Below are 26,129 nucleotides of genomic sequence, written 5' to 3'. Positions count from 1 at the left end.
TGTGTGTGTGTGTGTGTGTGTGTGTGTGTGTGTGTGTGTGTGTGTGTAAGTAACAGGAAGTCTGCTCTGATTGGATGAGGCACTTGGTCACACCCTAGGGAGCTTGTATAAAATGAGGAGAGATAGTCCAAGAATCTAACAGTGGAGAATGAGGAGGGAAATCCAGAGCCGGAAAGAACTGGCGACCCAGTGGAAACCAACAAAAGGAGAAATAGAAAGTAGGACTGAGCTGTGGATAAAAAGAAAGAGTTAGAGGAAGGCCATCAATTGTACAGGCATCTCAAAGCAGAAGACTTGGGCTAAAATCTCCAATTGTATTCACCTCTTCGAGAGCTGACTGAAGTTACAAGAAAAGCTTTGTTCTTTCTCCAATTTCCGCCTCCTGGTACCTGACACTATGATAAAGGTTTATGCTTCTTTACCCAGATGATTTTGGTAACCTGAATTCTGATTCAAAGAGGCAGAGGTTAGCTAGAGATAAACATGAATGTCAATGAAGACTGAGAGTCAAACCTCTACCTAAATATTAGGAATTGTCCTAACTGGGGGTTCAGAGCAATTGTGATTGTATTCTTAAGTTTTCATTTGATATGAACTCCTTAAAGCAGGAGACCAAACTACATGGACCTAAGGAGCCATTATATTTCCACTAGGCTTAAAATGAACTAATTATTGTAATAGATGAACTATGAACTATGATCCCATGAGCTTATGAACTTTGGGAAATCCTTAGCATTAAATAACCTACATATAGTTTTAATTTCAGGATTTTTAATGCAAAAATGATGTTTCTCACTAATTATGGATTCACCAAAAAAAAAAAAAAAGGTCCAGATCACTAAGGGTCTCTCCACAGCTTGTTGTTGGAAGAGGACCATGACACTAGGAACATGATGCCATGATTTGCAAACGAATTGGATTTAAGTGAGGGAGGGCTGTGCAAGATCACCAGCCTCACTTTCTCCTCTGGAGTCATTTGGGTCCAGTGGCCAGATATAGATCAGGACTACTAGAGATGGGTCCCCTCTCCACAAGTAAAATAATCATGGGCCTTAGTCTGGGAGGTAGATTAGGGGAAAGAGCAAACTAGACACACTCAAAGTACATTAACCACTTCAGGTTTTCACCTTGGAAGGCTATGAAGTAGTAAACAGAGTTCTTGATTTGAATTGAAGAAGAACTGGATTTGAATTATGCCTCCATAATTTGTTTAACTGTGCAAATTATTAAACCTCTGATCTAAGCCTCTGAGGCTATCTTCATCTGAAAAATGGGCCTTATTCAGTCAAAAGACCAAACTTAAGGATCTGGAAGGCCACATGGGGACTGAAGGCCACAGGTTCCCCACCTCTGATCTACTGCAAAGGAAGAGTCTCAGAAAGAAGAAATAACTTGCCCAGGGTCACATAGGAAGGAAGCCTGAGAACCGGGATTCAAACCTAGGTCTTTTGATTCCAAATTTGGTGCTCTATTCATTCAGCCATGATCAGTCACCATGATTTCATTAGCCATGAGATCATTTGGGAAATCAACAATTTTTTTTAAGGAATTACAGCATCATTGTCATCAGTTCTCATTCCCATAAATCTCCCTCCAGATGACTATGACACAACCCAATCTTCCTGCCATGGGAAAAAAAAAATATATATATATATATGTATATGTATATGTGTGTGTATATGACAGTGTGTGTGTGTGTGTATGTGTGTGTGTGTATTATACTAGTGTGAGAAAGAAAAGTATTGCATTCCTTTTCTCTTCCCTTTTGGACAGCTCCCCTTAGAGAATTTCCCAGTTCTGGCCTCACCAGATTTTTCAGTCATTTCCTTTTGAAAGGGTGTGGGATGATAATTGAGGTTGAGCAGCTGTGTCTCCAGCATTCATTCTACAGTAATTGTGCAGAACAAAGAGATTCCTCTTCACACCCAAAGGTCCAGATTCCATTTGGAATCTTAGCTAAACACTATCTCCAAATGTTTTTAAGATGTTTTTCTATGTTCATTATATCCATGAAAGTAGGCTACAAGATGAGAGCATTAATTCCTAGATACTATTTCTTTCTCTCCACTCTCCTCCTCCCTCTTCAACTCAAAAAAGTTTGTGTTTTACCTGAGGTCTACTACAACAATCTACCCAAAGAAAGCAAAATGACAAGTGACAATGTCTAGGGTCTTTTCTAAATATAACTGCTAGACTCTATTTGCAGAAAAAGAGCCTCAAAGGCTCGGGGATGGCAGGAGGGAATCACCAGCCAAGCAGGAAATTAAGCACTGAACAATCTAAGACACCCTCAAGTTCTTATATGTTTGAGACTTGATTTGTATTTCCGGTTTCTAGCAACGATGAAAAACAGCCAAGCTTCCCAAAGTCATTAGGAATCCTTGATAAAACACAGATGTGAATGCATCTCTCCTTCCAATGAAAATACATAAAATATAAGGCACAATATTCAAATTTATTATCTCATTAGAGATAATGGAAACCTTTTAAAAGGTAAGCACAAATGACCCTTTGAAGTTGTATAAGGACGAGGCAGTCACGCGAAAGAAATGAATATAGGTTGGTTAAACAATTTCTGTAGACCAGTGTATACTTCTCTGTGTATGTTTTAGAAGGGGAAGATTATAGTTTCTTGGAGACATTTATTTTCTGGAAATTAACTTGTGACCTAGCATAAAGTACCCGAGATTAAGAGTCAAAAGAGATGATTTCAAGTCCCAGTTCAGTTATTTATTAGCTGTGCAACCTCAAGCAAATCAGTTCTTCTCTCTGAGCCCCAGTTTCCTCATCGATAAAACAAAGTGGTTTAGATAAGATCACAGGTCCACAGGCCACCCCTCACAGGCATCTATGAACTTTGATGGGAAGGAATTTGCATACATGTGTATGTGCATGTATACATATATGTATATGCAAGTACATATGTGTATATGTACATATAGGCATTTATACACATATTTGAATAGAATGTTAAATTTCAACTAGGAATGAAAATAAAGTTGTAGTTTTTTGCTATCCTTTTTTAATCTTGTGCATTTTATTTTATGCATTTAAAACCATTATTCTAAGAAAGGATCCATCAGCTTCATCAGACTGCCAATAGGGGCCATGACATAAATAATGGTTAAGAACCCCTGGCACAGGTGAACTCTTAGGTCCCTTCCAGGTTCTAACATGCCATCATTCTGTAAGTGTGTGATTTACTACAGAGAAGATTCAAATAAGCAACACAGACTTACCTATAGATAGAGAAAGAAGCGACAGATTTGATGAGGGAGGCCACTGCACCCACTTTGGCAGCTTCTACAGCCCCTTGAACTCTGTACTGTACACTTTCTCCATAACCTTTGTAGGGTTGGTTATAAACGACAATCTTCCCTCTTGCTTCAGAGGCCCTTCTATGCAGCTCATCAAAAGAGGACACCACCAGGACTTCAGCTGTAATTCCTAGAAAGAAAAATTATAGGAACTTGACATGGTTTCCTGTGATCAGTTGGTCTGGCACACAGAAGAACATAACGTTGATACTCATTCAATAAACATCAATGAACCACATATCCTGATGCAGAGAAGCAAATCTGACCTCATGAGTATCAACTTGAGTCTTTGTGGGATCAAACCCCTGAACAGAATATGACTCAATCAGAATACACAGACTAGGTAAAAAGGGGATAGGGAGGAGGTATAAGCTGCACTGTATAGTAAGAATATATATTCAATAGGCACACATTTGGGAACATTACCAATATGGGGATTTGTTTTTGCTTGACTATGTATATTTGTTACAAGAGTTTTATTTTTTCTTTTTTTTTTCCATTGGGAAGATGGGGGGGGTCTTTTTAATTGAAAAAAATAGATTTTTCTTTAAAATCAAGTGATGAAATGTAGGAACCTTGGGGAATTAGAATGTTGTTGTTGTTTTGGTTGTTGTTGTTCAGTTGGTTCAGTCATGTCCAACTCTTCATGACTTCATTTGGGGTTTTCTTGGCAAAGATACTGGAGTGGTTTGCCATTTTCTTCTATGGCTCATTTTACAAATGAAGAAACTGAAGCAAACAGGGTTAAGTGACTTGCCCAGGGTCACACAGCTAAGTGTCTGAGACCAGATTTGAATTCACAAAGATGAGTTTTTCTGACTCCAGGCCAACTAGCTATTCACTACACCACCTAGCTGCCCCAGGGAGTTAGAATGGAGGGGAACATTTGGGCAAAAACCAATGGAAACAAAAATAGAAGCAATTTAATAATCAGAACATGCTATTGATCATCAGGATAGAAAGAGAAAATAGATGAGGAATTTTTGACATATATCACAAGCACAGAGTAACAATACAATAGTGATAGGGACCTCCAATTATCCCAACACCTACAAGAACTCTCTTGATGCCAAAAGCTCAACAGATAATGAGGTATTGACTTGCCTTACTAATAATTTCATCTTTCAAAAGGTAAAGGATTGGGGATCCAATTCTCTTTAGTGAGGAACTAGTTGCTAGGGAGGGGGAAGATGGAACCTTGGGGAAAATAATTATTCTTTCTTGGAATCTGATATAGAAAAAGTGAGGAAAACTGAACATAGTCTGACATGAGCCCTAAGTTGGGGGACAGATTTCAAAAAGGATAAGTCGGATACCATAGAAAAAAATTCAACAGAAGAATTCCATTCAAGAAAAGAATCTCAATAATGAAATCCAGAAGACACAAAGACAAACACTTATGAGGAAGAGGAAAAAGGGGCAGTTGTCTAATGAGACTAAGGTGGATATACAGAGAACTCACTAGTCAATTTAGATTTTTTTTAATGTATAGAAGGAAAGCAAGAATGGATAACAGGATTTATGAAAAAGCATGGCATGGAATACTGTCAGCCACGTTAAAGATCAGAAGGAACAAGGATTGGCAAGGGAAAAAAAAGGTATGTTTAGCTTTACTGGTGTAACATCAACTCTGGGTTACTTCTCCCAACTCCTATTCACACTGGCTATCAAGGTTCCTAGAAGGTAGCTAAAGACCTCTCCCTTTAGGGTTCTAGAGGTAACACCAAGAAGTTGAAGTGATTCTCTAATATGTTGCTCATGAACCCCCTATCTAGTGTACTCTCAGTTGATTACCAGCCATCTAGGTTTAATTAGCTTTTAGAAAGGAATATTTACTAATACAATATAGTAAAAATAGTTGGTACCAAGAGTACCCCCAAAAGTCTGAGACACACTATTCCACAGGTATATAGAGTTTATGGAAAGGTGGGCTCAATATTATACAGCACATGTAACAGAGTTAACTCATAGCTCTTGCTCAAATAGAAGTCTTTTTCTCTCTTTCTGGGACCCTTCTAGTTCCACTTAATTCAGGAGTTCTTACCCACAGGTCTATGATTTTGATTTTTAAAAATATTTTGATAACTGTATTTCAATATATTTGGTTTCCTTTGTAATTCTATATATTTTATTATATGCATTTAAAGACATTATTCTGAGAAGGGTCCACAGGTTTTGCCAGACTGCCAAAGGGTCCCATGACACAAAAAGTTAAGGATCTCTGCCTTAATTAAGCATATGTAGCTCACTCCTGGGCTCCAAAGGTCACAAACTCCATGGGGTTTGTGTGGCCAATCCATTCACTTTTAGCTTATCCTTAGAGTGTCTCTCAATTACCGATACAAATGCTGCCATTAGCCACTGCTGTTACAGGGACAATGGCTCCTTGCTAATGGGAAGTCCTTCCAGTCTTTGAAGTTCACAAGGTCATCCATCCTTCAAGACTCAATCTCCCCTACCCCTTTGCTGCCCTCTGCTGACGGGCGCAAGGGTATGGCTCCTGTATCTTAACTTCCTTTTCTTGTGTCCCACCCTCTTCTCTGACATGCAGCAGTCCAAAGGTGATTCTTTTAACTAATCTCAACACATTTTCTGTGTGTTCTGATCTGATTTTATCCATGGCTCTTCTCAAAATGTTCTGACATTTGATACATTGATTCAACAGAAGTGTTTAGGTTGTTTTTTTTTTTCATACCTAGTTTACACCTTTGATTGACTGATTCTATAATTCGAGCAAAGAGACATTCTCAACTAATAAAATTATCAGGGAGTCAAGCATCTTGCTAGTTATGAGAGGGCTGAAAGTTGTGAGATACCCCTTTTACACCAGGGAACAGAGAAGGACCGAAGAAGGCAGAGAACCATGGCTTGAGATAGATGGGATGATGATAACTGACAAAAAAAAAAAGAGAAGGCATAACTGCCCAATGATTATTTTACTTCCAGAGGCATTGAAAAAACTAGCAGCTATAATTACAAAGTGACTAAAAGATCACAGAGAAAAGGAGCAGTACAACCAGACTGCTGGTGAATTGTTGTTTGTGTTGTTCAATCATTTTCAGTCACGTCCAACTCTTCATGACAGCATTTAAGGTTTTTTGGTAAAGATACTGGAGTAGTTTGCTATTTCCTTCTCCAGCTTATTTGACAGATGAAGAAACTGAAGCAAACAGGGTTAAGTGACTTGTCCAGGGTTACACAACTAGTAAGTGTCTGAGCCCAGATTTGAACTCAGGAAGATGAGTCTTCCTGATTCTGGGCTGGGCACACTACCTACTGTGCCCACCCACCTGCCCACTACCAGACTGAGGAAGCACCAATCTCTTAATTTTTGAGAAAGTGAAGAGTTTGCTCATTCTAGGCTAGTATACTTGATTTCAATTCCTGTTTAAATTTTTTTAGAATAAAGGAATAGGGATATTTGGTGAATATTGAAAAAAAAAGAGGTATTGATCACAAAGAGCCAGGTTGGCTTCATCAAGAACAGTTAATGCCCATTTTCCCTGTTGTGGACAAAGTTAGCAGACTGATAAATCAGAACAATGAGCACAGACACAATTTATCAAGATTTGAGCTGAACATATGACAGAATCTCTCACAGTAGCTATGTTAAAAAAATATAGAGATGTGAACTAGAATCAGTGGTATCAAACTGTCAGCCCCATATTGACTTAGAAAATCACAAATTAACATTATACATGTTGTATTGTATTTTTATTTATTTTTTTTAAACATTTCCCAATTACAATGTAATCTGTTTAGGGCTATACTCAATTTGGGGTCAGCAAGTTTGATACTTCTGAACTAGATGACAAGACAGTTAGGTGAACTTTAAACTGGGTGAATGGCTTTAAGAAAGGGTAGTCTTTAAAGATGGTTCAATAGGGGCAGCTAGGTGGCACAGGGGAGGAGGCACAGGACCCCCAACCCTGGAGTCAAGAGGACTTGAGTTCAAATCCGATCTCACACCAAACACTTCACACTTACTAGCTGTGTGACCCTGGGCAAATCACTTAACCCCCAATTGCCTCACCAAAAAAAATAAAGATGGGTCAATATCAACTTGGAAGCAGATTTCCTTTGGGATGTCCTGGGAATCTCTGCTTGGCCCTGGGCTGTTGAATATTTTTATCACTGACCTGGATGATGGCAAACTTTGGCAAACTTATCAAATTTTCAGAAGACACAAAGCTAGGAGTGATATATAACACACTGAAGGTGTCAACATGTTAGAACACTGGGCCCAGTCTATTAAAATGAAATATGAAAGAGAAAAATATAAAAATCTTACTCTTGGGTTCAAAAAAATCAACTTCCCCAAAGAAGAAAGTAGAGATATGAGAAGATGAGAGTTCCACTAAAAAGAGTAGTATGTTTTAGTGGACTCTAAGTTCAATATGAGTCAGTAGTTTGATCAGGAGCACTAGAACCTCTGGTGTGAGGGCTTGTCAAGCCCTTTCCAGGGCTGCTCATTCACCTTTGGTGTCCACCTGATTCACCCAACTCTCACCTGTGGCTCCAAGAAGCTGTAACCTAGAAGCCACACCCCAGTAAAACTATCTCAGCAGACAGGCTAAACCAGGTTGGGGGTAACTATCAGGCCTCAAACCCATTAATGAGTTAGGAGGATGTCTACCCCAAGCATATGAGAGTCTTCACATGGATAGATAAGAACAATTTGTTCCAATTGCCATGAAGGTGACTGAAGTAGGCACTGTGGAGCACTTAGAGCTTGGTCAGGCATCAAAGACTCCAAGGTCATCCACTGCATCTCAGACCACCACTGGTCATCTTGACTTTTGTCCTGCCACTGGACTTTGATGCCTCTGGAAGTGAATGAGGCTGACAACTTTGTGTAATTCTGCCTCACTTAAATCTAATCCATGCAGGAGCTAAAGCATCAGCTATGATATCATTGGTCCTCTTCAAAAACAAAGAACAAACAACAATGTTACCCAAAAAAGTTAATGCAGTCTTAGATTGCATTAGAGAGATATGAGGCCTCTAGAAGGTGTTGCTATATCTGCCCTAGTCAGATGAAATCTAAAGGATTGTGATCGGGCTTTAGCATCACATCTCACAAAGTACACCAATCTATCAGAGAGATACAGAGGAGAGCAACTGGGTTATCTAAGGGTTTCAGGGTTTCAAACTCATGCCGTGAGAATCAGCTGAAGGTACTCAAGGTAGCCTAGAGGAGCTAAGACTCAAGGGGACATGATGACCTTTTCAAGAATCTGGAGGGCTGGCATATGAAAGAGGGATTAGATGTATTCTGTCTTAGGAAAGAAAAGAGTAGAAATTATAAAGAGGCAAATTTAAGCTTGGTATCAGGAATAATTTCCTAAAACTTAGAATCATCCAAAAGTGGAGTGAACTGTCTTGGAAGTTCTTTGGAGTTCTTTAAGCAAAAACTAGATGGCCATTTTGAAGGCATGTTTTAGAAGAGGCTCTTTTTCACGTATGAACTAGATTAAATGGCTTCTGAAATACTGTCTACATCTCAGGCTCTATGATTCTGTGACCACTTACACATCCATTACACACACATCACTGTGCTAGGTATGGGGGTCACATAAAATTTATACACGAAAGAGTTCCTGCCGTCACACTGCCTAGAGTCTAATAAGAAGCTAAGACAAAATCCACAGATAAAAATAATGTACAATATTACATGATATGTACAGTCTCTGACTGAGAAAGCCCTGGATTCAATTCTTGACTTTGACATGTACTGGCTATGTGATACTGAGTGAGTCATTTAATCTCTATAGTGTTCTGAGCACTCTAAAACCAAAATTTTCAAAGAATGTGCTGACCTACACTGGTAGAGTTTCCTTACCCCAGGCATTCCCTATGTCAATGAATTTACAGCTCCAGCCCCATCCCCATTCCTATTATATAAGTGCATTAGAATTATAGAACTCTGAGAAATAATGACTGAAGAATTAAGGGGAAGTAGAACCTGAAGGTTTATACTATGACTTCTAAAGGAAAACAACATGTATTTTGAAATTTTCAGAACTCTGATCAATGCAGTCGTCAATTCTGATTCCAGACAATGCCAGGGGTAAAGCAAGCCTCTTCCCTCTGAGCACAGAGGTAGTAGACTATAGGTGCCTAACACTTTGTCATAGTTAACGGGTTGATTTGTTTTGTTTAACTGTCCTAGAAAAGTGACAGAAATATTTTATTTTTTAAAAAAAGAAGCAAAAACCTACTATTTTTAAAATCCATTTGAGATATGCACAAAAAGAAAATATGGGTAATGAAAAAAAGTCATTATAGACTGGTGAGAGTAGATGGGTTAACAAAGGCTTCATAGACAAGATAGCATTTGAATAGCACTTTTAAAAGGGATAGGAATTCAAATGGGAAGACGGGTAGGAAAGACTTTGAGTAAGTGTACACACTGGTGATTACATGGTATGGTCCAGGTTGTTGTTGTTCAGCTGTTCAGTTGTATTCAACTTTATGACCCCATGGACCATAGTGCACCAATACAGTCCAACAGTTTTCTTGGAAAAGATACTTGGAAAAGTGGTTTGCCTCTTCCTTCTCCAGTGGATTAAGGCAAATGGAGGTTAAGTGAATTTCTCAAGGTGATACAGCTAGTAAATATTTGATGCCTGAGTTGAACTCAGGACTTCCTGACTCCAAGCCCAGTGTTCTATCTACAGAGCCATCTTCATGGTGCTCCAGGTTCAAAGAATAATTTATTTGGAAGGAACACAAAGTGTGTATCCTGGAATAATACAAGATAAAGCTGAAAAGATGTTTATGCCAGACTATGAATAGTCTCAAGAGCCTGTCAAAGGCATTAAACTTTAGATCAAATGCATCAAGCAAACTGGGTCAAGAAGATCACACTTTTCAAACTATCTCCCATGCTTATAATGGTCTCTGAGTCATTTGCCCAGCTAGTCCTAAATCATAAATTGTTAGAAAGAACGGAGTGGGAATAAGGAAAATAGAGTTGAAAAGTCACACATTTCAAAGACAGCAATTATTTACAAAGGCAAAAAAAAATTTTAAGTTCCCGTTGGGATTCATGAAACACATATTTATCTTATCTTGGACATATTTTGATATGTTGCTAACCAACCCACACTGACATCACACAAAAGGACTGACAAAGTTTGGGAACAATGCTCTTGGAAGCCAATGCATCTCATGAATCCAGCTCTTAACAAATGGTTAACGTAACCACTCCCAAAGGCCACAAAGGAGTCAGCTTGTTTTCTTTCCTCCTTTGTACAAAAGCTCTCAGGGAATGTGGAAGCTTCTCATGCTTCTCAGTTTACAGTACATGTTCCTTGTTCATTACCAAGTACATCACTATTCTTCAAATAAAAAAATACTTTGAAGACATTGTCTGAGTGTCCTATAATACCGAGGCCTTGCTTAAGCAAACAGAAAGTATTCTGCCATCTTCCCTCCTGACCAGTTTTTACTGAATTGGGAACCATATTTAAGGCCTTCCAAGAAGTCATTCACAATCTGCCAAAAGACCAAAGACCCAATTTAGTCAAGTGGTAACAGTGACAAGTGAAGAATGTTCAACAATAAAGGCCAGCCACTGTGGCAAGAGAGAAATATGGATATAAAAGAAAGTCACAGTTGACTGATTTTTTTTTATTTGCAGCACTTAGGTAAACTGTGTAGTACTGAAATGTGTCAGTAAAAACTGAAAGTTGTAACAAATGTTTGGCCAGCTTGCTTAATCTTATAAGCTAAGGAACTGGGTTTTGATGAAAGTTTAACAGCGGCCATAAAAAAGACAAATGTCTTAAATATTACCTGGAAAATCCTTTTAAAATGAATTGCAGAACAGCAATGTAAGTGCAAAGAGTAATAAAAATGAAACTAAACAATACTTAACTCTAATGACCAAACTTGGCCCTGGCAAAGAGGTGAGTAGATGAAAGAACAATGGCTCTCAGGTCATATGACCTGAGATCAAATTCCATTTCTGATAATGACAATCTATGTGATATTGACCAAGTCACAACCTCCCTGTGCCTTACTTTGTTCATTTCCAATAATAGAGATTGGACCAAATAGCTTCTGGTCAACCTTTCAGTTCCAGATCAATGATCCTATGACCAATGTCCTTTCATTAAAGAGGGGATGGACTACGACTGTGGAATGTTGCACAGGCTGTCAGCCTGTCAGGCATCATCATCATCATCATCATAGCATTTATATAGAACTTTAAACTTTGCAAAGCACTTTACCAAATATCTCACTTAATCCGCACAATAATCCTTGGAGGTAGCTGTTTATATTATCCCAATTTTACAGATAAGGAAACTGAGGCAAGCAATGACTTGACCAGGGACACCGAGTTAATAAGTATGTGAGACTGGATTTGAACTCAGGTCTTCCTACCTCCAGGTACAGACTCTATCCACTGTGCCACCCACCCTCTTTAACAGGTGAAGAAAGTGAGGGAAAAGACTCCAGATACAGGGAACAATGAGACATTTACCTCTGACTCTGGGCAATAAACTTCTATTATTAAAACAGGCTTAAATTGCATTAGCTTTTTTGGCTGTTATGATACACTACTGAGCCATATTATTGTTGTTATTATTATTATTATTATTATTAAATGGTGACAACAATGATAATAATAATAGCTAGCATTTATATAGAGATTTAAGTCTTCCTAATTCCAGGGTCAATGCTCTATCCACTGTGCTATATGATCACTGGGTTGGTTGGCTGGTTTGGCTTAACTTTGTATTTTTTTTTTATCTTTGTTATGAAGCAAGGCTTGCAGGCTGGAGTACATTTGAAGGACAGGGCGTATTTCGAAATGAATGTGATATAAAAACAAAAGGCACAAAAAAAATCTTTCAATAAATGAAACACAAACATTCAGGAATGCTTGATTTCAAGATAGGCACCAATCTACGGAAACCTTGGGGCCTGGCCCCTTTTCCCCCTTTCTCACTACTCTACCTAGAGATATAAAATGCTGAATGGGTGATTTTTGAATTTCAATAACTGGCTACAGATCCACAAGCATATCTTTAAGAACAATTAAGAGTTTAACTTATCTCAAAATGTCAGCAGGCAAATACTGACCCAGAAGAACAAAGAAAAAAGGAAAGGCAATTCATCCACTTGCTTTTTTTTTATATAAATCTATAGTAGAAGCCGTGGGAAAATTGGAACTCACTGCCTTCATCTGGGCAGATATTGAGAATCATAACTTTCTGGAATCAGGAGAACTACCTCGTAATTTAATTGAGGTTATTGTTGGTATATTAAGGGAAATATGCTAAGTTACAGCTGTTTCTAATGAACAACAGGTTTGACCATCCACCCAAAGAATGCCCTAGTGAGAGGATAACTTTGGTGGCTGGATTAGGGCCCTGGAAATGGAGCCAAATACCTGGAAAATTTCATAGTCCACTGTGAAATTAAAGTCATATTAAGGCAGCATTCTACTCTATTCAATATTTAAATGGATTCCTACAACCAACAAGAGAGTCATTGAGTCTGGAGTAAATGAATATTCAGCAGGCACCAAGACTGATGATAATTTAGCTACATTAGAAATGTCCAGGTGTGCAAGTCGATAACAACAGACTCCAAGGAGGACACCAAACTCTTTTATTGTTTTGAGGTTTTGTTATATCAAGCACTGTCGGGGGAAAAAAAAAGTGAGCCATGGGATCAGGCTTGGGAGACGTTTACATTTTTGTTAAAGAGGGATGTTCCCTTTCAGCACTAGGGAAACACCTCCCCTATCCAGAACTAAGCTTGAGGGCAACCTGACCTATCCAGAACATTGCCAAGAGGAAAAAAACCAATGAGAAGCCAAGATGGATGTTACAAAATCTACTAAGCAAAACTCCTTCAACAGGACACAGCCACAGAATCAAGAACTCAAAAGACAGGAATCAACAGCTCCATTCATACTCTAATAGGAATTCCCTTTAAAACATGCCCCAAAAGTGATCTGTGGCTCTTTTATTGAATACCTAGAATAAGAGGGAACTCACAACCTCCTAAAGGCACTCATTCCACTTTAAGATTCTAATTGTTGGAAAGTCTCTCCTTATCTCAAGTCAAAAATCAGACTTTTGGAAACTCCAACCCTGGTTCTGCCCTCTAGAGCCATGCAGAACAAATCTAATTCCTCTTCTACGTGAAATTTTTTCAAACGTTTGATTATCTGTGCCCCTTAAGTCTTGGCTAAGTACGCTCAGTTCCTTCCAATCTTCACGTGGCATGGCCTCCAGTCCCCTGGTTGTCCTCCTCTGGATGCTCTCCAATGTCCTTTCTAAAATTTGGCACCTACAACTGAATTCAGGATGTTGTCTGACTTGTATTGATGGTACAACAGAACCATCACCTCCCTAGTTCTGGATACAAAGCATCCGAAAGTCACATCATTTTTTTTTTGGTTGTTGTGTCAAACTATTGGTTCATACTGAACTTGCCATCCATTGAAATATCCTAATCATTCTTCTTCCAGGAACAGCTACCTAGTCAGGCGTCTCCCATCCTTAACTTATGAGATGATTTTTTTTTTTAAATCCCAAATGGAGAACTTTAGATTTATCCCTGTTAAAATATTCAGTACAATCCATTGGAACTTTTGTCTTCCTGACTCTATAATTCAATCTGTTAGCTGTCCTCCCCTGGCTTCATGCCATCTACATACTGATTCATATGTTAATTGAAGCCTTCATCCATGCCATTGATAAAAATGTTGAACAGAACAGAGCCAAGGGCAGCTCTCTGTGGCACTCCAATAGGAACCTACCTCCAAAATGATATCAACCTGTTAATGACTGTTCTTTGGGTTCTGTTATCTGGCCATTTCAAAATCCACATGACTGTATTATAATCCTACTCATTAGAGAAGATGCTTTCTGAAGTTCAGGTAGGTTGTCTGATGAATTTCCCAGTACAGCAATATTTAAAAAGGAAAGGAGATTAATCTGGTATGATCTGTTTTTGCTAAAGCCATACTGGCTTGTAACCACTGCCTCCTTTTCTAAAATTACAAACAGCCATCTCTTTAATAAAACTTTCTAAAATTTTTTTCCAGAAATCCAACCAAAGCACACCAGCCTAAGGTTTATAGGCACCATCCTTTTCTCTCTCTTTTTTTTTAAGTGGCATAGTTTCCTTTCTCCAGTTCCACATCAAATCTGTCTCTCCAGGCCTAAGCTGGTTGATGTCCAATTAACAATCCTTATGACTATTATAACTACCCTCTCTCTAAATTCTTTGAAATCCTCCCTTCCAAAATCCAAGGAGCATTTCAAACTATGCACATCTTGGCTTCCCTTCCTTCTCTACCATAAATTTAAAAATAGAGTGCTCACTTTCCTGAAAGATAATCACAATTTTTACCTCAGAAAGTAATGCTTCCTTGCTGGTCAGATTTGTAGCCAAAATATCAGTTCTCCTAATTACTTCTTACACCTTCTGAAGAATGAAATTATTAAAGCAGGTAAAAAATTTAGTAGCTGCTTGTAGCAGAGAAAAAAAAGATGAGGCTCGGGGTGGGGAACCTACAGCCTCAAGGCCACACCTGGTTCTATTTCTACTATATTATAAGTCCATGACAGGTTTGTCATCTGTTCATTCAAATCATCATCCATTTCCCTCTTCAGGTGAAGTGGTCTCTAGTATGCTCCTTAAAGAATACTTCTCTTTCTCTCTCCATTGATCATAACCCAAATGTTACCACTTATAGTTCCTAGATATCCTCCTAAATATAGGTTCTCAATGTGCAATGTTACTCCACAACCCCTTATATTTATTCTGTTATTTTTTAAATAAAATATGCCCTTCCATAATCACATTTGAGACTAACCTCACTAATTCTCAGGAATATCTATGCTGTCAAATTTTAGTGGAAAAATCATTGAATCTGAGTCATCCAACCTGAGTTTCTGTCCTGTCTCTGCCACTTTCTACCTATGTGACCTAGAGAAAAATCACTTAACTTCTCAGGGTCCCAATTTGCTTATTTTGTAAAATGAAGGGCTTGGACTAGATCATCTCCATATTATCTTCCAGCTGTAAATCAAGGACTCTATGACCCTTAGGCTAGACAGCCCAGTTCAGCTTGTTCATTACTGACTCCTTGTGCATTTATATCTAGATTATCCAAGACCATTGGGGCTTCACTTCCAGCCCTTTTCTTGGATATTGTCTCCTGCGAATTACTCTCCTGATACTCTTCTTCTTCTATACCTACTCTATAACATCTGATTGACAGATTATTCATGGGCAATAATTCCTACCAATGCCATTTCAACTTAAAGCCCTTTAAAAAATTCACAATACCCCATGAAAAGATATTTCGACCAACTCTCAATAAGCACTCTTTAAAAGTCCATTGTGCCTATTTTTTTAAGCCATCATGAAGAAATTTAAATTCCATTCTCAGACACTGTTTTCTTAACCAGCTATCTATGTGCTATTGTTTCATCAAGTCTCCCTGGAGCTTCTTAGAATTTTGTTCCTTTCTACTGGCCATTCTAGGAAACTTAGTAATTTGGTTTCCAATAATAACAGTGCCTCACTAATGACTAGGACTTCATAGTTTACAAAGTGCTTTCAGATATGTGACCTCACTTAATTTTTATATAACAGCTCTCTGAGGGAAGTATGATAGAAAACTTTGTTTTCTACCAACAACCTGAACTCTCCTTTCTACTCTCCTTTCTCCTCTTCTCCTTCCATATTCTTACAAAACCCCTAGCAGCTCAAAGACAGAGACAAAATTCACAGAGAATCCTAAAAATCCTAAGAATCCTAAAAAACAAACCAAAAAAAAAAATACCTATACTTTAAGGAACTAGTATGTTTCCCTGAACAAGGTAAAAAAAATTAAGCACCCCCACACACCCTAGTGAAAGAAAAGCCATATTATCTGGTTTACTATTTCCATTTTTAAGATGACCAAAATGAACAAAAGAAAGCTCTTCTTTCCATGCGTATTACTCAAAGTCGGCTTCAATTATCATTTATTTTCCATTAGACTCCACAAGATTTCTCTCATAAATCAGGGGACCATTATCACATCAGGTCCCAATCTATTAATGGAGATGATAGGAGGGGTACTTCTTAAAAACAACAGTAATCAGACCCTATGTGAGTAATGCAAAAGAAAAAGACGGTTAATCCTGAAAAGCAATCTGAATTATAGTTGAAACAATCAGGATATAAAACACTGTCTTAGGCCACAGCAAAAAGAATATTAAAATCTCAGGGTTTTTTTTCCCCCTCCATATTGCATGTTCATAGTTTGCAAAAATCAAACAATCTTAGAGTTGGAAAGGACCTCAGGGGAAGAACCAGGGAGAGGAATGGGTAATAGAAGATTAAATCAAAACAGTCATTGAGCCTTGTGCCCAATGATCTTCAAGTAGAGCAAGGGGTGGTCAACTATCTCCCTTCAAGAGCCCACCCTCTCATGTGGAACACTTAGGAACTTCCAAACTCTTATCACTCCTCCTATCCTGGGAGCAGTAAAAAAGGAGGCATAAAGGAAGAAGCCTTTATTCACCTATTATGTGCCAGCCACTGTGCTAAGCACTTTACAAATATTATATTATTTGATCTTCATAATAATCCTGAGAGATAGATACTAGTAAAACACCTAGGTCTTTGTCATCTTCACACAGTGGCAGTGTGCTGCTAACGTCAAGAGCCGTAGGTTTTTTAGGGTGAGTTCACATTCTTGCCCAGGTATGCCTTATTGGAAGAGGCAGCTAGGTGGCACAGTAGATAGAGCACTGTGCCCTGAAGTCAGGAAGACCTAAGTTCAAATTCAGCTTCATAAATTCCCCCAAACAGATACCCCCAAAACAGAAAATTTATTAAATTAACTGATACAGCAGAAAGAATATTGGTTTTGGAGTCAAAGAACCTCAGTTCACATCTGAACTACATGAATGACACTGGGAAAGTCACTTAAACTCTTTGTCTCCTCATCTGCAAAATGAAGAAGTTGGACTAGTGACCATTCAAGGTCTAGATTGATGATCCTAGGCCCTCAACACCATGTTATCTTAGCTAGCTACAAGAGGTCATCCTGCTTGTGCTTGAAGACTTTCTGAGGTGGCCCATTCTACTTTTTTGTTGCTCAGTTGTTTTCAGTCATGCCCGACTCTTTGTGCCCCCATTTGGGGTTTTCTTGGCTGGGATACTGGAGTGGTTTGCCACGTCCTTCTCTAGCTCATTTTACAGATGAGGAAACTGAGGCAAACAGGGTTAAGTGACTTGCCTATGGTCACATAGTATCTGAGGCTGGTTTTGAACTCAGGTCTTCTTGACTCCAGGCTGGTACTCTACTCACTGTAACACCTAGTTCTCTCTGCCCTCCCCATTCTACTTTTAGATAGCTCTAATTGTTACAGTTTTCCTTACGTGGAGTCTAAATTGTACTCTTTTTAATTTCCATCTACTATATGGGTTCTGCCTTCCATGGTCAAGAACAAGCTTAATCTCTCATTCACAGCATAACCTGAAAACAGCTATCATGTCTTCATAAATCTTCCTTTCTGCCCTCTAGGCAACCCCAGTTCCTTCAACTAATCAGATGTGGCATTATTCTAATTTTATTTTATTTTTATTTTTTTAGGCAATTGGGGTTAAGTGACTTGCCCAGGGTCACACAGCTAGTAAGTGTCAAGTGTTTGGTCTGAAGCCACATTTGAATTCAGGTCCTCCTGACTCCAGGACCAGTGCTCTGTCCACTGAGCCACCTAGCTGTCCCTTAGATATGGCATTATTCCGAGGCACTTTCCCATCATCACTGTCCTTCCTTTGGATGCTCTGCAATTTATTAATATCCATCTTAAAGATAGTGGACTATTTAACAAATAGTCCAGATATGGTCAGATGTAGAGTTACATAATCCTAGTGTTGTAAGGAACCTCAGAGATGACTTACTCTAAGAGTGTAATAGAAAGGGTATAGTGGAAAGAACACTGGATATGGAATCAGAGGACCTGAATTCCAATCCAGGTTCAGCAGCTTACATCTTCAGTTAACCTTGGGCAAGTCACTTAAACAATTGGGGTCTCATTTGTTCATCTGTAAAATTAGGTGTTGAAATAGATCAGTTGTTCATTTTTTGTATGTCATGGATTCCTTTGGCAGTTTGGTGAAGCCCTCCTTCTCAAAATATCTTTTTTTAATTCAAAATTTAAGGAAATGTTAAACTTCAGTTAGAGGTCAGTGAATGCAAAGATGTAATTTTCTTCTCTTTTCAAGTTCCAAGTCCCCCTGAGACCTATCCAGGTATAGCTGGGTGGCACAGTGGATGAAGTGCCAGACCTGGAGTCAGGAAGACTCATCTATCTGGATTTAAATCTGGCTTCAAACACTTACTAGTTGTGTAATCCTGGGTAAGGGGCTGTTTGCCTCAGTTTCCTCATCTGTAAAATGAGCTGGAGAAGGAAATGGCAAACCACTACAGTGTCTTTGCAAAACAAACAAAAAACAAAACAAAATAAAAACAAAAACAAAAACCCTACACAGGGACACAAAGAGTTGGAAACAACTGAAACAATTCAACAGCAACAACATGGTATAAATATAACACAAAATAATATATGATAAATGCAATTAAAGAGGCATAAGACAAAAACATATCTGACATTCTAGATAGGTAAAGTATGTTATTGACTAGGTAGGATATCAGAGAAACCTTCATGGAGAAGGTGACATTTGAAGTGAGTTTTAAAAGATAACTAGGAATTCAATAATAAATAAATAGATAGGTAGATAAAGGCTAATATTTATATAATACTTTAAAGTTTATAAAGTGCTTTATAAATATCTCATTTTATTATTACAAAAACCCTCAGAGTTAGGTGCTATTATTATTCCCATTTTAAGATGACAGAACTGAGGTAGACAGGTTAAGTGACTTGCCCAGGGACACACAGCAAGGCTGGCTTTGAAGTATTCCTGATTCCAAGTCCAGCATTCTATGCACTGGGCCATCTAACTGCTTCTGATAAGCTACTAAAAAGCTGTACATGTGATAAATTCAAATATCCAACAGAGGGAAGGTACTAGCATTAAGGAAGATCAGGAAAGGATTCTTATAGAAGGCAGGATTTTAGCTGGGACTTGAAGTAATACAGGGAAACCAGGTGGCAGAGGTGAAGAAGGAGAAAATTCTAAGATGTATGGGGCAGTGGGTAAAAATGCCCAGAGTTGGGATATAGAGTGTCTTGTGCAAAGAACAAAAAGAAGGCTAGTTGCCACCAAATCATAGAGTATATGGGGATGAATAAGTTTCCAGAAGACTAAAAAGGCAAGAGGGAAAGAATCAAAGATAGAGAAACCACCACATTTGGACACTAACACCACAGTCCCTGAGCTGCTCATAAAGGAGTTAGAAATGACATTAAAGAAAACAAAGAAAATAAAGGTAACCAGGTTGGACCAAGTATATACAGAAGATCTCAACTGGAGATGAGGTAATTGACTGACTGGTATACAAGATACGTGAAGAAAAGGAAGACACCAAAGATGTGGGAGAAAAAACCTTAGACCTTGTGAATACAGAAAAAAGGTAACTAAAAAATACCAGTAGCTACCATTCAGGATGCCTATTCTCACATCTATATAAAATCTTTACCAGCGTCATCTATATATGAATTGAAGACATCTTTGATGAGCAGAGAGCAAGCATATTTTTACAAGTGACATTTAACAATGGATCGCACCTTTACTATCTCAAAATTAACTGAAAGATGTAGAGACCTACTGTGTTTCTCGTTGGTTGATTACAAAAGAGCATTTGATTGTAAAGAACAAAACACAACTTACAGGCTCTTTTACAGCAATGTTTCTGACATCCATGTATCAAGATCATTCAGGATTCCTTGGAAGATGTAACAAAGGAAGTAAACCTGATTGATGACCCTCTCATTAAGTCATATGAGGAAAAAGACAAGGCATATGACAAGGAGACTCAGGCTTACCCAAAGTATTCCCCCCTGTGATGGAGAAGACCCAGAAAAGAATCCAGGTCAAGAAGGGATTCCTTATGGACAGTAAGGTCCTCTAGGTATTCCTATTTGAGGATGACATTGTGTGGATTGCATCAAGCCTCAGGATACTGCAGAGTATCCTTAAAGAAATATGTAATCACTCAAAGGAGTTTGGCCTGTCTATCCACACAGGAAAGGTCGAGTAGATGAAGAGTATCTATTGCCCAGATTGTGACATATTTTTAGATGAACACTTTATAGTTTTTCCAACATGATCTCTATATAGGACAGATAACATAGAAAGATAATGAGCTGGGTCCAGAGTGGAACAGAGAAGAGCAGGCAGGATCAATTTCATTGCTCTTTTACTGACCCCAAACTTCCCAGGATAACAAGGGTCCATCTTATCAATACAAACATCTTCTGGGTATCACTATATGGCAGCAAGAGGTGGAGTATCATTGCCTCTAAAGAACCTAAAATGAGTATATAATGGAGAAGTCCATGGTAGGTGTGAGCAGGCTGCAATATCTATAATCAAGAAGAACAGGTGTAAGGACACAACTAAGAAACTGTATGACAGAAGGGAAGATGTACTGGTCACAAGGCAAGAGCAAAGGAGGACCATTGGACAGCCAGACTACTTTACCAGTACGCTGGTGACGTCAGGAGCAGGTGATAAAGGCCTCCATCATTTACGAGTGGGGTGGACCCCCACTCATAAACTTTTGGGTGAATATGGATAAGGGTCATACAAGATGGATAGCCATGAATGAGTTGTGATCTTCATTGCTGGAGGGACTCCCAAATTGATGAGATTACAGATACCTTTGAGTATTTGAAGGATATTTAGCTAATTGTTCTAGCCAGTTGAGAAATGTTGGAAGTCCCAACTCTCACTACCCTTATCAGCTGCTACTCCTTACAAATTTAAAAGATTTTTTAAAGAAACAAAACAAAAAAACAACTACTTTCTCCTACCTTTAATCACTATTACTATTCCTTAGTAGGAACAGCAAATACTAGCTATTATAGATTTTGTTTGTATATGTTTGTGTATTATATATACACATGCATAAAAATAAATGTATGTACGTTTGTATGCATGTATGTGTGTGTGTGTGTGTAGCCAGCAAATACCAGCTATTTTAGATTTTGGTTTGATTTAGATTGTGGTAACACACACACACATATTTTATACATACATATATGATATGTATATATATATATATATGTATATATAAACAGAAAGATGGCTATCCCCAAAAAATCTAATTAGAAGAGAAATTCATTTTTAAAATCATATGAAGGATGATGGACAATTATTAGAATTGCTGTCTCAGAAAATTAGTGGAGAGTAACACTAGACTTGGCAAGAAATTGTGTGTGTGTGTGGATATATATATATATATATACACATATATGTGCATTTGCATATATATCCACATACACACATAAATATATCTATAGCTACATGTAGATATTTATGTATCTGTTTTGTTTCTAGAAATACATATTAAAATATATGTGTATACATATAGAGACACAGACCAAGAAAGACAGAGAAAGAGATACAGAAATAGAGAGAGAAAGAGAGCGGCATAGCTAGAAATGAGTTCATCTGAAAAGTTTTGGTGGACTGCAAATTTAATTCAAGTGAAGAATGGGCCAGGGCAGCATAAAAAGCTGATAGAATCTCAGGCCATACTTGGAAAGCCACACCATCCAGGACAAAGGACTGACAGAGAAGCTATATTTCACCCTGATCAGGCCACATCTGGAGAATGTATTCACTTCTGAGCACCACATTTTAAGAAGGGAATTGATACACTAGAAAGAACCCAGAAGGGAGTCTTCTGTCTAAGAATTCCTTCTTAGGTTATGTGCTATTGCGAAAGATTAAGTTGTTAATAAAGCTACATACTCAACTATACATGTCTCCACTCATTAAACACATTTGCTGAACACCTACTATGTCCTGTGTACCAAGGGGAGCAAAGATGACTATCTTTGTTAATTGAATATATTCAAAGAAGCTGAGGATATAGTCTCTGCTTTCAAAGAGCTAATGGGTAAGGTAAGATACATACACAAATGGCTAGAACAGTAGGCATAATGTGGAAAATACCATACAAATGATTCAAACAAAATGTTACAGGAGGTTGGAGAAGGGAACAAATCCTTTTGGTTTTCTGCCCACCATTTTATGCCAATCTCTCAAGGTTCCTGGGTGAAAAATGAACACATATATTCCACTTTTTCAGTTAAAACCAAATTTCTGGATAAAGGGAAAACAAGTGAGCATGAATTTCAGTTCAGCAAATTCATGGTCACAGTGATTCCTTGGCAGATCAAGCACCTATTGAAACCAGGCTATACCAACACCTTATACCTAAGCACTTAGTTAATCATACCCCAGTGGCCTCTAAGAGTTAATACTGCTGCCAGAGCTGCCCAATGGTCAACCAGGGATTAACTCAAGCACTGGAACAAACTGGCTTTCTGAGGTTTGGAAAACAAAAAGGGAACCTAGACTTCATTTCAGGATGTTTTTCTGAAAATAGATTTCGCACTCAAGTAGCCTCTGCATATGAGTTAGGGGGAGAGAGGCCAAAGATGATGTGACCTAACAAAGAATGCCAACCGTACTCAATAGAGGTTACCAGGCCTACAAACAAGCAGCAAGTTGGACAGTGAACCCAGAAAAGCCTGGACACGTCCATTTTGGACAAGGGAAAGCCTTACAACATAGGCACTTAATAAATGTTTTATGAATGGAGAGCAGTAGAGGGCTGGGGAATTATAGTAGCAGAAGACAAGCCATTAATGTTCAGAGGACAAGAAGAAGGTAAAAGCAAAAAAAGATAAGTGTGCATAGAGGCAAATGACAAAAGTTTAGCTTGGGACAGAGTGGCAATCTAATTTTAAATTTAGTCAGGTCATTTTACAGTCTCTCATTTCAAAGAGCCAGAGTGAAATAGTATCAGCAAGTCTCTCATAATCGGGAAGGTGAGGATTCAAGTGCCACCTCAGACAGATACAGACTGTGTGAGTAACCTCTCAGTGCCTCAGGCGACTCTCTAAGACTACAAGCAGCAAAATAATTCTAGACTTTGCTTAGTGGAGGGAGTCTCCTCCCTGGCAGTTTGCCACACCAAAAAAATCACAGGAATAGCCTTTAAAAAATTCATTTCAACTAATATTCATGGTATTTATACTGCAAAGTACTGTGTTTAGGTGCAGTAGATACAAAGACAAAAACAACCACAGGGTTATAATAGATTTTAACTTTAAAGGGACCTTAGAGGCAATCTAACCCAAAGGTAACACTTTACAGATGAAAAAATTGAGGCTAGAGAAGTTAAGTGGCTTGAGGACAGTCACAGAGATATTAAATAGCAGAGTCAGGATTTGAACCCAGTTGGGGACCTTGACTTGAAGTCTAGCATGCCTTTCACTTCACTAACCTGCCTCCTTGCCAAGATACATCTACTGGATGTATCTGATGACAGAGAAGATGGATAGAAAGATGGAGTAGGTTGGAGCACCTTCCTGGCAAGGATTTGCATCTCAGTCCATAAGGTGTACTCTTTGACAAGCAGGACCAAAACAGGAGATGGAACCAATGCTGGAGGGCTGCAATGGTACCTATGAGATATTTTAAAACTCAAAGGAGGGCCTCTGTTCTTCAGAGTAGATTCTCTATAGAAGGTTCATTTAAAAACAAAAACAAGCATGGGAATTATACAAGATGAGAAAGCAGAGATGGGCTGTGATCTGGGACGTCCAGACATATACTCCTTAAGGACCCGGAGGACCATTTTTTATATCTTTGATACTGGGTATAGTATCTAATACTATGTTGTTGTTGTTGGTGTTGTTGTCAAGCCATTTTTCAGTCATGTTTGACTCTTTGTGACCCCATTTGGGATTTTCTTGGCAAAGGTACCAGAGTGGTTTGCTATTTCCTTCTCCACTTCATTTTTCAGATGAAGAAACTGAAGCAAACAGGGTTAAGTGACTCGCCCAGGGTCACACAGTTCATAAGTGTCTAAGGCCAAATTTGAACTCATGAAGAAGAGTCTTCCTTATTCCAGGCCTGGAACGCTACCCACTGTGCCACCTAACTGCCCAATGAATACTCTAGCAAGGCTTTTTTTTTAAGGTATTTTAGAAGCTACATTAAACCAAGGTATAAAAGGGATGAATTTTTGCTTTTGTTTTTGTCATTGCTGTGAAAGTAGATCTACAATTTCATTGGTATAGATAGCTAGGTGCAATGTTCTCCCTCCTAATCTTTGTCTGCAGGCTTCCCTGGCATTCTTCAAGTCTCAGCTTCTGCAAGAAGCCTTTCCCATTCCCCTCAATGTTAGTGCTTTCCCCACTAAGATTATCACCAATTTATCCTAACAATGTGTTGTTTCTTTTTGTTGTTGTTGTTTTGTTTTGCTTTGTTTTGTGGAGGAAATTTGGAGAGCCAAAAGTTTTCTGACCTACTCTACCATCTTCCCAGAATCCTCTCCAGGGAAAGTCTTTAAGCTCTAGTTGTATAATTATTCCTTTCTTTCTTGTTCTTTGTATATCATTTTTTTCCATCCTTCATCATCTTGGCAAAGGCTAACTCTTCCCCCTCTCTATCTCATATCCCTACTCTCCTCAGCTGCCACCATGTTACCCTGGTTCCTGTTTTGTTTAGGAACCATTCATTCTCCTTAAACATCTGGAATGTGGAGAAGCAGTCTTCACCCAGCTGTCAGGTGTCCAAGGAAGGATCTAACCTCCAGTCTTCCTGACTCCAGGTCCACTTTTTATTCCTCCATGCCACCTATTCAAGTAAAGTCAAATCAAGAAACATCCATTCAGCACATACTATGTGTCAAGCACTGCACTAAACCCTGAGGATAAAAAGAAAGGCATAAACAGTCCTGTCTTCAAGGAACTCACATCCTAATGGAGGAGACAACTTTCATAAACAATCTCTCAGATAGAATGCGTTTGCCTGGAATATTGCTGTGGTTTAGGAAATGATGAACTGGTTGATTTAAAAAAACATAGAAAGACCTGGATTTATGAAGGAAGATGCCATTCACCTTCAGAGAAACAGATGACAAGTGGAAATAAGCATAGTATGATCTTATATACATATATATATGTGTACATATGTGTATAGGAGTATATATGTATATACGTGTATATTTATAGATATCTATGTGTATGCATATGTATAGGGGTGTGTGTGTGTGTGTGTGTGTGTGTGTGTGTGTGTGTGTGTTCAATTGTAAACTTCCTTAGGACGGTAAAAGAAAACCTACAAAGAAGCAAAGAAAAGCTGGACAGCTTTGAAAACAATGTGTAGTATTTATTATACCAGCTTTCTTAAAATGGAAATTTATTTTTTTCTTTTCTCATTTTCTATTTAAGTTTAAAATAAAATTTTAAAATAAATTTTTAAAAAACCTTTCCCCATAAAGGAAAGATCTAGATCCTCTGAGGAGGAAGAATCATCCCCTACTCCCAAGAATTATGTTCACAAAACCCACAGATACTATCAGGGGAGAGGTCATCTAGTAAGGGGCAGAGCAAGATGAGAAGTAGTTGGTGACTCCCTGCTCAGGGGTACTGAGGCCAATATTTGTCAACCAAATAATAGCAAGAGAAAGGTCGGAGAAGGAGAGGAAGGGAACAAGAGCCTACTATGTGATGGGTACTTAATAAATATTATGGCATTTGATCCTCATAAGAACCCTGCAAGGTTGTTTCATTATTATTCACATTTTTACAGCTGAAGAAATTAAGGCAGAGGTTAAGTGACTTGTCCAGG

At 38.4% G+C, this 26,129-nt stretch overlaps 1 protein-coding gene across 5 annotated transcripts in view; it reads right to left on the bottom strand.

The window, feature by feature from the left end:
- Nucleotides 1–26,129, bottom strand: part of CPQ (carboxypeptidase Q) — a 624,148-nt gene that overhangs the window by 437,305 nt on the left and 160,714 nt on the right. For all 5 annotated transcript variants that reach the window (XM_027849956.1, XM_027849959.1, XM_027849958.1 and 2 more), the window contains exon 3: nt 3,240–3,447. In XM_027849956.1, coding sequence (XP_027705757.1) covers nt 3,240–3,447 — 208 coding nt within the window. The remainder of the gene's footprint in view (nt 1–3,239; nt 3,448–26,129) is intronic.

Source organism: Vombatus ursinus, unplaced genomic scaffold, assembly GCF_900497805.2.
Source record: "Vombatus ursinus unplaced genomic scaffold, bare-nosed wombat genome assembly UNPS02008961.1, whole genome shotgun sequence".
Lineage (NCBI taxonomy): Eukaryota > Metazoa > Chordata > Mammalia > Diprotodontia > Vombatidae > Vombatus > Vombatus ursinus.
This window is presented reverse-complemented; position numbering and strand designations above follow the sequence as displayed.